The following is a 17,324-nucleotide window of genomic DNA, read 5'->3' as shown; positions in this document are numbered from 1 at the left end:
ACTCGCCTCAACTGAACTGTGCGAGAGATGGGAACCAGGCTTAACCCCTTAACGACCGCCGATATGCCTTTTAACGGAGGTAGTTAAGGGTACTTATTCTTCATCACCACTTTTAACGTCGCTGAGAAATAAGGGTTTAGCGCCCCCCAGCGTTGGAAAATCTCTGGGGTCTCATGATCTGGGCCGATTTTTATATGGTCCACTGTCATGTGATCGCTGTTATTCATCAAAGTGCGATTTACAATTTATTTATCTCTCCTCTGATATAATCTAACAGAGAAAAGAAATTGGGTCCCCCAGGCCACCGCCGATACCTCCGATACCTCCTTCATCCCCGGGCCCTCCTGATATGACCCTCGCCTCTCCATATCTTCTTCCTCGAAAAAAATGGCAGGCACATGCGCAGTGCATCTGCCGAGATCTGTCGGCCTCTACCCGGCAACAATAGGGAATTTTTCCTATTGGTTCCTTAGGGTCTATCACAGTGATGAAAATAAAAAAAAATGTAACTCAAATCCCCCATTGTCACTCCCTTAGTTAAATAAAAATTGTAGAATAAAATTTTTCCTTTTTTTTTTTTTTTCTATTCTTTGCAGTTAGGGTTGGAGTAGTGTTGGGGTTGGAGTTAGTTGGGGATTTTTCAAAAGTTTAAGAAAAAAAAATGACTTGACGGCTAGTGTTGAGCCTTGCTACTCGAGTTTGCATCGGGTGATCAGGTATGCACGGAGTATCGCGGATCCCCACATGTTTTTTTGGGTGTCTAACAGCCGTGAATCGAGGGGCAGGGACTTGAGCATGTCACTCGAGCACCCACGATATTCGGTGTATACCTGAGCACCCGATGCAAAATGGAGTAGCGAGCACTTGTGATCAACACTAATGACGACGTATTCAATGTGACGACCTAATGTTATCAAATTCTGTGTTGTACCTGTGGGTTCAAATTGGTCACTATACTTCTGGATAAAATCCTTGAGGGGTGTGGTTTCCAAAATGGGGTCACTTGTGGGGAGTTTCCACTGTTTAGGCACATCAGGGGCTCTCCAAACACGACATGGCGTCCGCTCACGATTCCAGACAATATTGCCTTCTAAAAGTCAAACTATGCTCCTTCCCTTCTGTCCCCTGCCGTGTGCCCAAACAGTATATTTCCCAGACATGGCATATTGGCATGCTCAGGAGAAATTGCACAAAAACTTTTGTGGTTCATTTTCTCCTGTTACCCTTGTGAAAATAAAGTTTGGGTCTAAAGTAAATTTCTTGTGAAAAGAGTTAAATGTTCATTTTTTTCTTTCCACATTGCTTCAGTTCTCGTGAAGCAACTGAAGAGTTAATAAACTTTTTGAATGTGGTTTTGAGCACCTTGAGGGGTGCAGTTTTTAGAATGGTGTCACTTTGGGGTATTTTCTGTCATACAAGTCCCCCAAAGTCACTTTAAATGTTATATGGTCCCTAAAAAAATGGTTTTGTAAATTTGTTGGAAAAATTAGAAATCGCTGGTCAAATTTTAATCCCTATAACTTCGTAACAAAAAAAAGTTTCCAAAATTGTGCTGGTGCAAAGCAGACATGTGGGAAATGTTATTTATTAACAATTTTGAGTGACCTGACTTTACACTATGTCACAAAAAAACAGTCTCGGAATCAGTGGGATCCGTTGAAGCGTTCCAGAGTTATAACCACATAAAGTGCCTGGTTAGAATTGCAAAATTTGGCTTGAACAGTAAGGTGAAAATTGTCTGTCACTAAGGAGGTATGGATAAGGGTACAAAGTCAAGGAGGTTTCCACACCAGGGCCTCACTACTGAACATTTAGAGAAAGTGCAGCACGGCCTCACTACTGAGCATGCGCGCAAAGTGCAGCACGGCCTCACTATTGAGCTGTAAGTCGGCCAGGGTGGTAGTCGTGGCAACTGGCTGTACTGTTCCCACACCTTGGCGCCCCACAGATGATATAATGTCTTGTTGCATGTGCAGCAGAACACTCACATTCACTTCCAGAGTCCTCTCGGCTGCGATCACTGCAGTTCTGCATCCATGAGCTTCACAAACCACTTCAGAGTCAGTCGTTTTCCAGCGGTTTAACTTTACGGAGCAGTAGGGTATCCATCACACATGAAGCACAATCTACACAGTGGCATTTCCTCAGCTTTCCCTGTTTCTCTTGAAGTCTTTCTCCTTTAGGCAATTCCTGTCTTGTTTCGGGACAATCTCTGTCCTACTCCTCGACAATTCCTGTCCCTCTTCTGGACAATCTCTGTCCTATTCGTGCTCCAGGCCCACCAGCTTCCTACCATTCCCTGGTCCGGCTTCAATAGGCAAAGGTGCCAGGTTCTCCATCTCGGCTTAATCTGCCCCAGTCGTAGACCCTGCATCCTCTTCGGGTTGGTCTCTGTTCTAGCTGGTGACCGCCCGCACGTTCTTAAGCCTGGGGCCCCTTCCTGCCGTACGAGTTTTTTCCCCATGGCTGGCAAACTGTCCTTTCTCACTATTCACTGCTCCAGGAGAGGAGGCCCAGTCAAAGACGGCAACGCCCATTGGACCAGCCTGCCCCCGTAGACTTCATCCTATGGGAGCTGTTTTGTAATATATCTGAATAGGTGCATCCTATACAGTGTTTATAGGTTGATGTAAGGAATGTTATCATTACAGTGTACTAGAATGCTTTACATCGGTGCTGAAAGGTGGTGGCTGTATCTCTTATGGGACAAACCTGGTGACAGGTTCCCTTTTAAACAGCAAAAGAAATGAGCAAAGATGCAGTAATTGCCCTACCCTCCAAAAAGACAGTAAAAATAGCTGAAAATGTATGCATGCCAAACTGGGATAAATACAAATCTAGCCTCAGTTTGGCATAAAACAGAAGCCCAACCACAACTTACTTGACGGAAAAGTAAAAAAGTTACAAGTCTCAGAAAATGGCAACACAAACCAAATTTTTTTTTTCTCTTTCATAGTTTGCAGGTTTTTTTTACCACTATAATATAAAAAAATCCTTACGTTTGGCATCGCCATGCTTGTACTGACCTGAAGAATTATACTGTCAGGTACTTTATATCAAATAAGGAATACCGTAAATACCAAGCACAAAAAACAATGGGGAAATTGTGTTGTATTCTACCACTTTTCAGTATGTAATATAGTAATGTGACTTGTGTAATGATGAGCGAGTATACTCGTTCCTCGGGTGTCCTCCGAGTATTTTGGCGTGCTCGGAGATTTAGTTTTCGTCGCCTCAGCTTGAACACGTGTGGAATACCTGTTTGTTAGGGAATCTCCACATGTATTCAGCCTGTCTACAAGTCGCAAATCATGCAGCTGAGACAACGAAAACTAAATCTCCGAGCACACCAAAATACTAAGAGGACACTCGAGCATGCTGGAGAAAACCCGAGGAATGAGTACAATATACTTGCTCATCACTAGAATCGTGTCATTCCAAACTACAACTCCACTCACAAATAACGAATCCTCATGCGCTGGGCGCTCCCCCCACAGCTGGTGCGCTCACCACTTAGGCGAAGTGGCCGACGCAGCCTCCTCTGCCCTGTGTATGTCGTATTTGCAGTCACTGTCGTGCTCTGACACACATCCGCAAATATATTGGCAACCCCAGGAATTTACAAATTAATTAGAATAAAATTTACTGTAATTTTTTTATTTTTTTATTTTATCTAATAATCGTTAATAAAGGTTATGTATCGCAAACCTATCAAATGGTGGACTCTAAATTGTTTGGGATTGGCATATTAATGTTTCCTCGATTTTGATGGGCAAAAAAAATGTAAATACTAATGTATTTTGTCTTTGGCATGTGTTGTTTTTTTTTTTTTTTCTCATTGAAATGGAGTACCTCTTCCAATTGGTGCTGCTCCGCTGATTATGGAGTCACATTTTTTTGTTCCTCCTTCTTCTGTGCACCACTGTCCCAGAGTAATGCCACGTAGTAATATTGATGCAGATTTTCCCTACAAACAAGTGGGCGTATTCCACAGTTTCCCGATGGGCATGGCCATATTTTGATTGGCAAGCATTAGACAAAAGTATACTGTATGCCGAGTGAGAGTGGTATGCACCCCATTGGTTAAAGAGTAAATTTGCACCATTATTCCAGGGGTGTATAACTTTGGAATAGAGGCACGCAGGAGAGAAAGAAGAACTGTTGCAGAATCTGCAGCGCTGCAAATGGTCCTGTAAAAGATAATAGCTGCTGATTAAGAAAAAAAGAGCACATTGACTGCACGTGAGAATAAAATTGACCCCAATCTCTTGGATGAGAATGGGACTGATTATGCGCTCGTGTGAGCGACCCCTAAGGCTATGTGCACATGGTGCTGATTCTGCTGCGGATTTTTTCGCGCAAATTTTACTAAATCCGCAGGTCAAATGACATGCATTTTTCTTGCGGATTTAGTGCATTTTTTTGTGCGGATTTACTGCAGTTTTTGTGCGGTTTTCCACCTGCGGATTTCTAGAATGGAGCAAGTGGAAAACTGCAGCAAAACCGCACAAAAGAAGTGACATGCTGCTTTTTTCAATCCGCAGCAATTCTGCACGGAAAAATCTGCAGCATGTGCACAGCGGATTTTGTTTTACATAGCCAATAATGGTACTGTACATCACCTGCAGTTCTGCTGCGGATCCACAGCAGAATCTGCACCGTATGCACAGACCCTAAGGGTACTGACAACTGATGCATTCTACCCAATCCATGGCTCCCCAGCAGCTGCCAGTGACTACCAGGTCTTTCCATGCTTGCATGTGTCGTCACTTAGGTTCCCTTTAAGGAGTTGTTTTGGTGAAGGACCTTTTATGCAGCACTCTCCCTGAACATATATTCTGGATGTATTCCAAATTTGTGAATCTACAGTTAGGTCCATATATATTTGGACAGAGACAACATTTTTCTAATTTTGGTTCTAGACATTGCCACAATGAATTTTAAACAAAACAATTCAGATGCAGTTGAAGTTCAGACTTTCAGCTTTCATTTGAGGGTATCCACATTAAAATTTGATGAACGGTTTAGAAGTTTCAGCTCCTTAACATGTGCTACCCTGTTTTTAAAGGGACCAAAAGTAATTGGACAGATTAAATAATTGTAAATAAAATGTTCATTTCTAGTACTTGGTTGAAAACCCTTTGTTGGCAATGACTGCCTTGGACTCATGGACATCACCAGACGCTGTGTTTCCTCCTTTTTGATGCTCTGCCAGGCCTTCACTGTGGTGGTTTTCAGTTGCTGTTTGTTTGTGGGCCTTTCTGTCTGAAGTTTAGTCTTTAACAAGTGAAATGCATGCTCAATTGGGTTGAGATCAGGTGACTGACTTAGCCATTCAAGAATATTCCACTTCTTTGCTTTAAGAAACTCCTGGTTTGCTTTGGCTTTATGTTTTGGGTCCATCTGTAGTATGAAACAACGACCAATCAGTTTGGCTGCATTTGGCTGGATCTGAGCACACAGTATGGCTCTGAATACCTCAGAATTCATTCGTCTTCTTCTGTCCTGTGTCACATCATCAATAAACACTAGTGACCCAGTGCCACTGGCAGCCATGCATGCCCAAGCCATCACACTGCCTCCACCATGTTTTACAGATGATGGTGGTATGCTTTGGATCATGAGCTGTACTACGCCTTCGCCATACTTTTTTCTTTCCATCATTCTGGTAGAAGTTAATCTTGGTTTCATCTGTCCAAAGAATGTTCTTCCAGAACTGTGCTGGCTTTTTTAGATGTTTTTTAGCAAAGTCCAGTCTAGCCTTTTTATTCTTGATGCTTATGAGTGGCTTGCACCGTGCAGTAAACCCTCTGTATTTACGTTCATGCAGTCTTCTCTTTATGGTAGATTTGGATATTGATACGCCTACCTCCTGGAGAGTGTTGTTCACTTGGTTGGCTGTTGTGAAGGGGTTTTTGTTCACCATGGAGATTATTCTGCGATCATCCACCACTGTTGTCTTCCGTGGGCGCCCAGGTCTTTTTGCATTGATGAGTTCACCAGTACTTTCTTTCTCAGGATGTAACAAACCGTAGATTTTGCCACTCCTAATGTTGTAGCAATTTCTCGGATGGGTTTTTTCTGTTTTTGCAGCTTAAGGATGGCTTGTTTCACCTGCATGGAGAGCTCCTTTGACCGCATGTTTCCTTCACAGCAAAACCTTCCAAATGCAAGCACCACACCTCAGATCAACTCCAGGCCTTTTATCTGCTTAATTGAGAATGACATAACGAAGGGATTGCCCACACCTGTCCATGAAATAGCCTTGGAGTCAATTGTTCAATTACTTTTGGTCCCTTTAAAAACAGGGTGGCACATGTTAAGGAGCTGAAACTCCTAAACCCTTCATCCAACTTTAATGTGGATACCCTCAAATGAAAGCTGAAAGTCTGAACTTCAACTGCATCTGAATTGTTTTGTTTAAAATTCATTATGGGTAAAGTCTAGAACCAAAATTAGAAAAATTTTGTCTCTGTCCAAATATATATGGACCTAACTGTGCATGTATCTGTGTGTGTGTGTGTGTGTGTGTGTGTGTGTATATATATATATATATATATATATATATATATATATATACGTAAAGGGAGCCTGTGAATGGTATACTTATAAAATGTAGGTTTTCCACGAGCATTACCTACCCTTCGCAATATTTATATTTTTTTAGAGGATGGATTTAAATGTGACTTTGTTTTGTGCTGCAGGTTTTAATAGATATTGCGAAGAAGCTCGGTGTAAAATGCCACTCTAAAGGTACAATGATCACCATAGAAGGCCCACGTTTCAGTTCCAAAGCTGAAAGTATCATGTTTCGTCTCTGGGGTGCTGATGTTATTAATATGACGACCGTTCCGGAGGTTGTTCTGGCTAAAGAAGCTGGGCTCTGTTATGCAAGTCTTGCGATGGCAACGGACTTTGACTGCTGGAAGGAACATGAAGAGGCTGTAAGTAGAAAGAAATGCGAGTTTTAGAATTTTTAATACTTTTATATTGGGCCAATATATGTTATCAAGATGAAGTAATAACCTTGAACATAACTGCCAACTTCACACAAGCGAGTGAAAAATTCATCAACCAAAAAACTTAGTTTTTACATCTGTATGCTGGTCAGTTTGTCATTCGTATGTCCGCTTTTGACATCTGTATGACAAACAATTTTTACATCCACAGCTAAAAGTGATAGTAAAAGGCCTAATACAGTTTTTATGTCATCTTTACAATGTATCCATTAAAAACTGATTCCATATGGATTGATTAACTTTGAGTCAAAATGTGTGGTCTAGTTTCCATACACAACATACTGACGAAAAACATACTTGTGTGAACTTGGCCTAAAACACAGAAAAAAACTATTGGTCAGCCACTTATGAACCTACCACTTTGCACTCAATTTGTTATACTGTATGTTCGGCTTTGTGAAGAAGAGGGGTGTGTGTGTGTGTGTGTGTGTGTGTGTGTGTGTGTGTGTGTATTTACAGTTGAAACCAGAAATTTCCATACACTATATGAAAAGACACACGCATGTTTTTCTCAATATCTGACATGAAATCAGTATAAATCTTTCCCGTTTTAGGTCAAGTAGGAATACCATAATATTAACCCCTTTCCTTCATTGGACGTAATATTCCGTCCATGTGCCCTGGGCCCTAATTACCATGGACGGAATATTATGTCATAGCGATAAGCGGCGCCCACGCGGTGAGCGCCGCTTATCGCGGCCGGGTGTCAGCTAATTATCATAGATGACACCCGGCACAATGTGTCAGGGGCGGTCACGGACCGCCCCCGACACGTTAACCCCTTGTACACCGCGATCAAACACGATCGCGGTGTACCGGGGGGTTAAAGGGAAGCATCGGCAGGGAGGGGGCTCCCTCCGTGCTTCACTGAACCCCCCACGGCAGCACAATGTTGCGGGGGGCTCCTTTCCTGCAGGTCCCCGGATCCAATATGGCGGCGGGGACATTGTAATAAAGTAAAAATAATTTTAAAAAAATCGCTAAATAAATTAAAAAAAAATAATTCCCCAATAAATTCATTTTTTGCAAAAAAAAAAAAAGCCAAAACAATAAAAGTACACATATTTGGTATCGCCGCGTCTGTAACGACCCGCCCTATAAAACTGTCCCATTAGTTAACCCCTTAAGCGAACCCCTTAAAAAATAAAAAAAAAGCAAAAAATAATTTATTATACCGCCGAACAAAAAGTGCAATAACGTGCGATCAAAAAGATGCATATAAATATCTATGGTACCTCTGAAAATGTCATCTTGTCCCGCAAAAAACGAGCCATCATACAGCATCATCAGCGAAAAAATTAAAAAGTTATAGCTCGCAGAATAAAGCGATGCAAAAATAATTATTTTTTATATAAAATTGTTTTCATCGCATAAAAGCGCCAAAACATAAAAAAACGACATAAATGAGGTATCGCTGTAACCGTACTGACCTAAAGAAGAAAACCGCTTTATCAATTTTATCGCACGCGGAACGGCGTAAACGCACCCCCCAAAAGAAATTCATGAAACGCTGGTTTTTGTAAATTCTGCGTCCCAAAAAACGAAATAAAAAGCGACCAAAAAATGTCACATGCCCAAACATGGTACCAATAAAAACGTCAACTCGTCCCGCAAAAAATAAGACCTCACATGACTCTTTGGGTCAAAATATGGAAAAATTATAACTCTCAATATGTGGTGATGCAAAAACTATTTTTACAGTAAAAAGCGTCTTTTAGCGTGTGACAGCTGCCAAATATAAATACCGCCATAAATAGTAACTCAAACCCCCCGTTATCACCCCTTTAGTTAGGGAAAAATAATAAAATTAAAAAATTTGTATATATTTCCATTTTCCCGTTAGGGTTAGGGCTGAGATTAGGGTTAGGGGTGTGTTGGGGTTAGGGTTGGAGTTAAAATTGGGGGTTTCCACTATTTGCGCACATCAGGTGCTCTCCAAACGCAACATGGCGTCTGATCTCAATTCCAGCCAATTCTGCGTTGAAAAAGTCAAATGGTGCTCCTTCCCTTCCAAGCTCTGCCTTGCACCCAAACAGTGTTTTACCCCCTCATATGGGGTATCAGCCTACTCAGGACAATTTGCAAACCAACTTTTGGGGTCCTATTTCTCCTGTTGCCCTTAGGAAAATAAAAAATTGGGGGCAAAAATATCATTTTTGTGGAAAAAAAATGATTTTTTTTATTTTCACGCCTGGGCGTTATATACTTCTGTGAAGCACTTGGGGGTTCAAAGTGCTCACCACACATCTAGATAAGTTCCTTGGGGGTCTAGTTTCCAAAATGGTGTCATTTGTGGGGGGGATTCCACTGTTTTGGTACATCAGGGGCTTTCCAAACGCGACATGGTGTCCGATCTCAATTCCAGCCAAAAAAGTCCAATGGCGCTTCTTCCCTTCCGAGCTCTGCAATGCACCCAAATAGTCGTTTACACCCACACATGGGGTATCAGCGTACTCGGGACAAATTGCACAATAACCTTTAGGGTCCTGTTACCCTTGGGAAAATAAAAATTGGGGGTGAAAAGATCATTTTGTGGAAAAAATGATTTTTTTTTTTAATTGTACCGCTGTACGTTATAAACTTCTGTGAAGCCCTTGTGGGTTCAAAGTTCTCACCACACATCTAGATAAGTTCCTTGGGGGGGTCTAGTTTCCAAAATGGGGTCACTTGTGGGGGATTTCCACTGTTTAGGTACATCAGGGGCTCTGCAAACATGACATGGCGTCCGATCTGAATTCCAGCCAATTTTGCATTGTAAAAGTCAAACGGCGCTCCTTCCCTTCTGAGCTCTGCCATGCGCCGAAACAGTGGTCCCCCCCCCACATATCAGGTATCAGCGTACTCAGGACAAATTGCACAATCATTTTTACAGTCCAATTTCTCCTGTTACCCTTGGTAAAATAAAAAAAATTGAACCGGAAGTATTTTATTTGTGAAAAAAAAGTTAAATGTTCATTTTTTTTTAAATATTCAAAAAATTCCTGTGAAGCACCTGAAGGGTTAATAAACTCATTGAATGTGGTTTTGAGCACCTTAAGGGGTGCAGTTTTTAGAATGGTGTCACTTTTGAGTATTTTCTATCATATAGACCCTTCAAAGTGACTTCAAATGTGATGTGGTCCGTAAAAATAAAATGGTGTTGCAAAAATGAGAAATCGCTGGTCAACTTTTAACCCTTATAACTTTCTAACAAAATAAAATTTTTGTTCCAAAATTGTGCTGATGTAAAGTAAACATGTGGGAAATGTTACTTATTAAGTTTTTTTGTGTGCCATATCTCTGTGATTTAAGGGCATAAAAATTCAAAGTTGGAAAACTGCGAAATTTTCGCCAAATTTCCGTTTTTTTTTCACAAATAAACGCAAGTTATATGAATGAAATTTTACCGCTAACATGAAGTACAATATGTCACGAGAAAAAAATGTCAATCACCGGGATCCATGGAAACGTTCCAGAGTTATGGCCTCATAAAGGGACAGTGGTCAGAATTGTAAAAATTGGCCCGGGAGTTAACGCGCAAACTACCCTTGGTAGTGAAGGGGTTAATATTTGCTAAATGCCAGAATGAGAGCGAGAGAATATTTTTCAGACTATAGCACGCACTTTTTTTTCCTCCAAAAATAAGGAAAATGGGGAATGCGTTTTATAGTCAGGATATACCAGCTGTTGTGGGGGAGCGGCATAAGCAGAGCAGCGGGTCACAGGAGGCAGGAGCCGTCTCCTGCGGTTAATTCCTGTGCCCGCTGCTAAAGAGAAATGAATATTCACTGCATTCCACACCCATGGAAGTGGAATGAGGTAAATAATAATTTCTCTTAAGTAGCGGCACATGTGACCGCCGGCAGCTGCAGGGAGGCTTCGGCTGACACAGTGCTATTAAAAAGCAATGAATACTCCCTGCGCACACAGTCCCAGCGGTGCAGAGCAGTGAGTATTCCGGTAGCTGCCCTTCGGCTTGCAAACTGCGCATCGCGTCCTTGCCATGCGCTGCTTACAAGCATAAAGCAGCTCCTGGCATCGGAACAAGACGCTGCAAGGGAGCGCTGGTAAGGTAAGTGTTATGTTTTTTTTTTTTTTTTTTTTTTTAATGTTCCCTGATGGGGCCATACATATCAAAATGGGGGTGGGGACCAATCATACCAGGATAAGGATGGGGGCCCTGCATACCAGGATAGGGATGAGGGCGATCATTCCTGCCAGGATAGGGATGAGGGGGACTGTTCCTACCAGAATAAGGATGAGGGCGCCATGCCTACCAGGTTAGAGATAAGAGGGACATGCATACCAGGATAGAGATGAGGGAGCATGTATCAGAATGGGGATAAGGCATATTAAGTACAGAATTGACCACATTTTTTTTTTGCTTCAATTTTTTTTTTTCCTAATTTCCACCTCTAAAATCTAGGTGCATCTTATGGTACGGTGCATCTTATAGTCCAAAAAATATGGTACTTACTGCAAAGTCAAAGTTTACATACATTTCAACAGTATTTGGTACCATTTCCCTTAAACTGTATGACTTGGGTCAAACGTTTGGGATATCCTTTCAAAAGCTTCTCAAAATAGATTGTTGAAATTCGGGTCCATTCTTCCTGACAAAACAGGTGTAACTGATCCAGGTTTGTAGGTCACCTTGCTCACACCTGCCTTTTCAGCTTTGTCCATAAATTTTTAATAGGATTGAGATCAGGGCTTTGTGATGGCCACTCCAAAACATTGATTTTGTTATCCTTAAGCCACTTGGTTACTATTTTGGCAGTATGCTTCGGTTCATTGTCAGTGTGGAAGACCCACTTCTGCCCAAGCTTTAACTTCCTGGCTGATGTCTTGAGGTGTTGCTTCAGTATTGCCACATAATCTTCTTTTCCCATGATGCCATCTATTTTGTGAAGTGCACCAGTCCCTCTAACAGCAAAACAACACCACAACATGATGCTGCCACCCCGTGTTTCACAGTTGGGATGGTGTTCTTAGGCTTCCAAGCTTCTCCCTTTTTCCTCCAAAAGTAACAATGGTCATTATGCCCAAAAAGTTGAATTTTATTTTCATCAGACCACAAGACATGTCTCCAGAAATTAACCCCTTTCTGCCATTGGACGTACTATCCCGTCCATGTGACCTGGGACTTAATTCCCATGGATGGGATAGTACGTCATAACAGCGTGTGAGTCAGCAGCTGTGACCAGCAGGTAAAAAGTTATAGCTGTTCAGAGGCGTCGGATGATGAGAGTATTACTCTCATCAGGTGTACGCCTGCTGTTGCTGATAGCAGCGAGAGCAAGTGAGGCTGATGATCAGCTGCCACCTGTGCAATAAATAAAATGGCGTGGGGGTCTAGTCTAGTTTTGATAACCAGCGCAGCAAAACACACAGCTGAAGGCTGCAATCCCCATCTGTCAGCTTTATCATGGCTGGTTATCAAGAATAGAGGGATCCCACGCCTTTTATTTTTAATTATTTAAATAATTTTAAACGGGGGTGTCTCCCCTACACCCCACCCCCTTCCAATTTTTGACAACTGGCCAAGCAAAAGCAGACAGCAGGGGGCTGGTATTCTCAGACTGGGAAGGGGCCATGGATATTAGCAGCCCCAGCCTCCCCAGAAAAGATGCATCTATTATATGCACCAATCGAGGTGCTTTGCCTGGCTCTTCTCACTTGTCTTGGTGCAGTGGCAAGTGGAGTAATAGATTTGGGGTTAATGTCCATAACCCCTTCCCAGCCTCAGAATACCAGCCCCCAGCTGTCTGCTTTAGTATGGCAGGTTGTCAAAAATGTGGTGGAACCCCATACCATTTTTTAAAATTTTTTAATTATTTATCCCCTTTACCCCCAAGGGTTGTTTGCATGTTAATGACCAGGCCAATTTTTACAATTCCAGCCAATTTTGCATTGAAAAAGTCAAACAGCGCTCCTTCCCTTCCAAGCTCTGCCAGGTGCCCAAACAGTGGTTTACCTGCATATATGGGGTATCAGCGTACTGAGGACAAATCGTATAACAACTTTTGTGGTCCAATTTCTCCTGTTACCCTAGGTAACAAAAAAACTGGATCCGAAGTAAAAAAAAAAAATTTTGTGAAAAAAAGCGAATTTTTTTTTTTTTTTAACATTCCAAAAATTCCTGTGAAGCACCTGAAGGGTTAATAAACCTCTTGAATGTGGTTTTGAGCACCTTCAGGGGTGCAGTTTTTAGAATGGTGTCACTTTTGGGTGTTTTCTATCATATAGACCCCTCAAAATGACTTCAAATGTGATGTGGTCCCTAAAAACAAAATGGTGTTGTAAAAATGAGAAACCTCTGTTTAACTTTTAACCCTTAAAACTTCCTACCAAAAAAAAATTTGGTTCCAAAAATCATGCTGATGTAAAGTAAACATGTGGGAAATGTTACTTATTAAGTATTTTACACTGTGTTCCAAATTATTATGCAAATTGGATTTAAGTGTCATAAAGATGTAATTTTTTGTTTTTCAAATAAACTCATAGATGCTATTGTGTATCAGGGCTCTTTGGATCACTGAAATCAATCTCAAATGCCTGTGATAATTAGTTTACCAGGTGAGCTCAATTAAAGGAAAACTACTTAAGAATGATGTTCCACATTATTAAGCAGGGCACAGGTATCAAGGAATTTAGGAAATAAAAAGGATCTCTCTGCTGCTGAAAAGCATCAAATAGTGCAATGCCTTGGTCAAGAGATGAAAACATTAGATATTTCCCAAAAATTTAAACGTGATCATCGTACTGTTAACAGATTTGTGGTTGATTCTGAGCACAGACATGTTTGTGCTGATAAAGGCAGAATGAGGAAGGTTTCTGCCAGGCAAGTTCATCGGATTAAGAGAGCGGCTGCTAAAAAGCCATTACAAACCAGCAAACAGATATTTAAAGCTGCTGGTGCCTCTGGAGTCCCTCAAACCTCAAGGTATAGGATCCTTCAAAGGCTTGCTGTGGTGCATAAACCTACTATTCAGCCACCCCTAAACAGTGTTCACAAGCAGAAATGGTAGCAGTGGGCCCAAACATACATGAAGACTAATTTTCATACAGTCTTGTTTACTGATGAGTGTCGAGCAACCCTGGATGGTCTGGATGGTTGGTGGATGGCCACTATGTCCCAACAAGGCTGCGACATCAGCAAGGAGGTGGAAGTCATGTTTTGGGCCGGAATCATGGGGAAACAGCTGGAAGGGCTATTTAAGGTTCCTGAAGGTGTGAAAATGACCTCTGCAAAGTATATCGAGTTTCTGACTGACAGCTGTCTTCCATGGTATAAAAAGCAGAAATGTGCCTTCAGGAGCAAAATCATTTTCATGCATGACAATGCACCATCTCATGCTGCAAAGAATACCCCTGAGTCATTGACTGCTATAGGCATAAAAGGAGATAAACTCATGGTGTGGCCACCATCTTCCCCTGACCTCAACCCTATAGAGAACCTTTGGAGTATCATCAAGAAAAAGATCTATGAGGGTGGGAGGCAGTTCACATCAAAACAGCAGCTCTGGGAGGCTATTCTGACTTCATGCAAAGAAATACAAGCAGAAACTCTCCAAAAACTTACAAGTTCAATGGATGCAAGAATTGTGAAGGTGATCTCAAAGAAGGGTTCCTATGTTAACATATAACTTGGCCTGTTAGGATGTTTTGGAGTTAAATAGCTTTTTTGTTCAGTGAATGTGACCTAATGCTGCAAATTCCACAAATGAACATTTTCAGTTTTTTAAAACAGATCAAATGTTTAGAAATTCTACTGTGCCTAATAATTTGGAACAGTTCAATTTGAGTTTTTATTCATTTTGGAGATTGTACTGTTATCATTGGGAGTTTTCTTCAATAAAATATGATTTATACTCTAACAGGTGATGACTTTTATTAGACTGACTGTCATTTGTACCGACTATTTAGGAAAATCATAGAAAAATATTGTTTGCATAATAATTTGGAACACAGTGTATGTGTCATATCTCTGATTTAAGGGCATGAAAATTCAAAGTTGGAAAATTGCGAAATTCTCAATTTTTGCCAAATTTCCGTTTTTTTCACAAACGCAAGTCATATCAAAGAAATTTTACCACTAACATGAAATGCAATATGTCACGAGAAAACAATGTCAATATCACTGGTATCCATGGAAGCGTTCTAGAGTTATCTAATATATAAAGCTCAATGTGGGTGTGTACAGTCATGGCCGAAAGTTTTGAGAATGACACAAATATTATATTTTCACATGATCTGCTGGCCTCTGGTTTTTATGTGTGTTTGTCAGATGTTTTTATCACATACAGAAATATAATTGCAATCATATTATGAGTAGCAAAAGGTTATACTGACAGTTAGAATGAGTTAATGCAGCAAGTCAATATTTGCAGTGTTGACCCTTCTTCAGGACCTCAGCAATTCTCCTTGGCATGCTCTCAATCAACTTCTGGATCAAATCCTGACTGATAGCAGTCCATTCTTGCAAAATCAATGCTTTTATTTTGTCTGAATTTGAAGGTTTTTGTTTGTCCACCCGTCTCTTGATGATTGACCACAAGTTCTCAATGGGATTAAGATCTGAGGAGTTTCCAGGCCATGGTCCCAAAATCTCTGTTTTGTTCCCTGAGCCATTTAGTTATCACCTTTGCTTTATGGCAAGGTGCTCCATGATGTTGAAAAAGGCATTGTTGATCACCAAACTGCTCTTGGACGGTTGGGAGAAGTTGCTCTTGGATGACATTCTGGTACCATTCTTTATTCATGGCTGTGTTTTTAGGCAAGACTGAGAGAGAGCCCATTCCCTTGGCTGAGAGGCAACCCCACACATGAATGGTTTCAGGATGCTTGACAGTTGGCATGAGACAAGACTGGTGGTAGCGCTCACCTGGTCTTCTCCGAATAAGCCGTTTTCCAGATGTCCCAAACAATCGAAAAGGGGATTCATCAGAGAAAATGACTTTACCCCAGTCCTCAGCAGTCCACTCCCTGTACCTCTTGCAGAATATCAGTCTGTCCATGATGATTTTCCTGGAGAGAAGTGGCTTCTTTGCTGCCCTCCTTGAGACCAGGCCTTGCTCCAAGAGTCTCTGCCTCACAGTGCGTGCAGATGCACTCACACCTGCCTGCTGCCATTCCTGAGCAAGCTCTGCACTGCTGGTAGCCCGATCCCACAGCTGAAACACTTTTAAGAGACGGTCCTGGCGCTTGCTGGTCTTTCTTGGGCGCCCTGGAGCCTTTTTGGCAACAAGGGAACCTCTCTCCTTGAAGTTCTTGATGATGCGATAGATTGTTGACTGAGGTGCAATCTTTCTAGCTGCGATACTCTTCCCTGTTAGGCCATTTTTGTGCAGTGCAATGATGACTGCACGTGTTTCTTTAGAGATAACCATGGTTAACAGAAGAGAAACAATGATGCCAAGCACCAGCCTCCTTTTAAAGTGTCCACTGGTGTCATTCTTACTTAATCATGACAGATTGATCTCCAGCCCTGTCCTCATCAACACCCACACCTGTGTTAATGGAGCAATCACTGAAACGATGTTAGCTGGTCCTTTTAAGGCAGGGCTGCAATGATGTTGAAATGTGTTTTGGGGGATAAAGTTCATTTTCTAGGCAAATATTGACTTTGCAAGTAATTGCTGTTAAGCTGATCACTCTATAACATTCTGGAGTATATGCAAATTGCCATTAGAAAAAATGAAGCAGTAGATTTTGTAAAAATTAATATTTGTGTCATTCTCAAAACTTTTGGCCATGACTGTATGTATGTATGTATGTATTGGAAGTGTGTATGTATGTCCGGGATAGGCATCCGCACCGTCGCAGCTACAGCCACAAAATTTGGCACAGTCACACTTCTGGACCCCGAGTGCGTCCTAAGCTATGTTGTGAGGCAAAATTTTAACCCCGTGCGTTCCAATTCACCAAACAATTTTGCCCCTATCTACATACTGGGGGAAAAAGTGTGTGCGTATCAAGCCCCGCCCCTCATTATGATGTCACAATGGTTGCCATGGCGACGCTGATGTCATGGGTTGCAAGCCCCGCCGCTCACTATGATGTCATAATGGTTGACTATAGGATGGAGGATGTGTTATGGGGTATATGGGCACTGGACTATGGGATAGAGGATATGTATGACGGGTATATGGGCACGGGACTATGAGATGAAGGATGTGGGATGGGTATATGGGCACTCGACTATGGGTTGGAGGATATGTATGATGGATATATGGGCACTCGACTATGGGATGGAGGATATGTATGATGGGTATATGGGCACGGGACTATGGGATGGAGGATAACTATAACTTGCTATAACTA

At 41.7% G+C, this 17,324-nt stretch overlaps 1 protein-coding gene across 1 annotated transcript in view; it reads left to right on the top strand.

Annotated features, from left to right (window-relative positions):
- MTAP (methylthioadenosine phosphorylase) overlaps nt 1–17,324 on the top strand; it is a 100,920-nt gene that overhangs the window by 41,816 nt on the left and 41,780 nt on the right. The window contains exon 6 of the mRNA XM_073543705.1: nt 6,705–6,944. Within this exon, the coding sequence (XP_073399806.1) occupies nt 6,705–6,944 (240 nt within the window). The remainder of the gene's footprint in view (nt 1–6,704; nt 6,945–17,324) is intronic.

Source organism: Dendrobates tinctorius, unplaced genomic scaffold, assembly GCF_039654945.1.
Source record: "Dendrobates tinctorius isolate UK_male_01 unplaced genomic scaffold, ASM3965494v1 ptg000134l, whole genome shotgun sequence".
NCBI classification, from domain to species: domain Eukaryota; kingdom Metazoa; phylum Chordata; class Amphibia; order Anura; family Dendrobatidae; genus Dendrobates; species Dendrobates tinctorius.
Note: the sequence above shows the minus strand (reverse complement) of the source record. Positions and strands in the feature narration are given on the sequence as shown.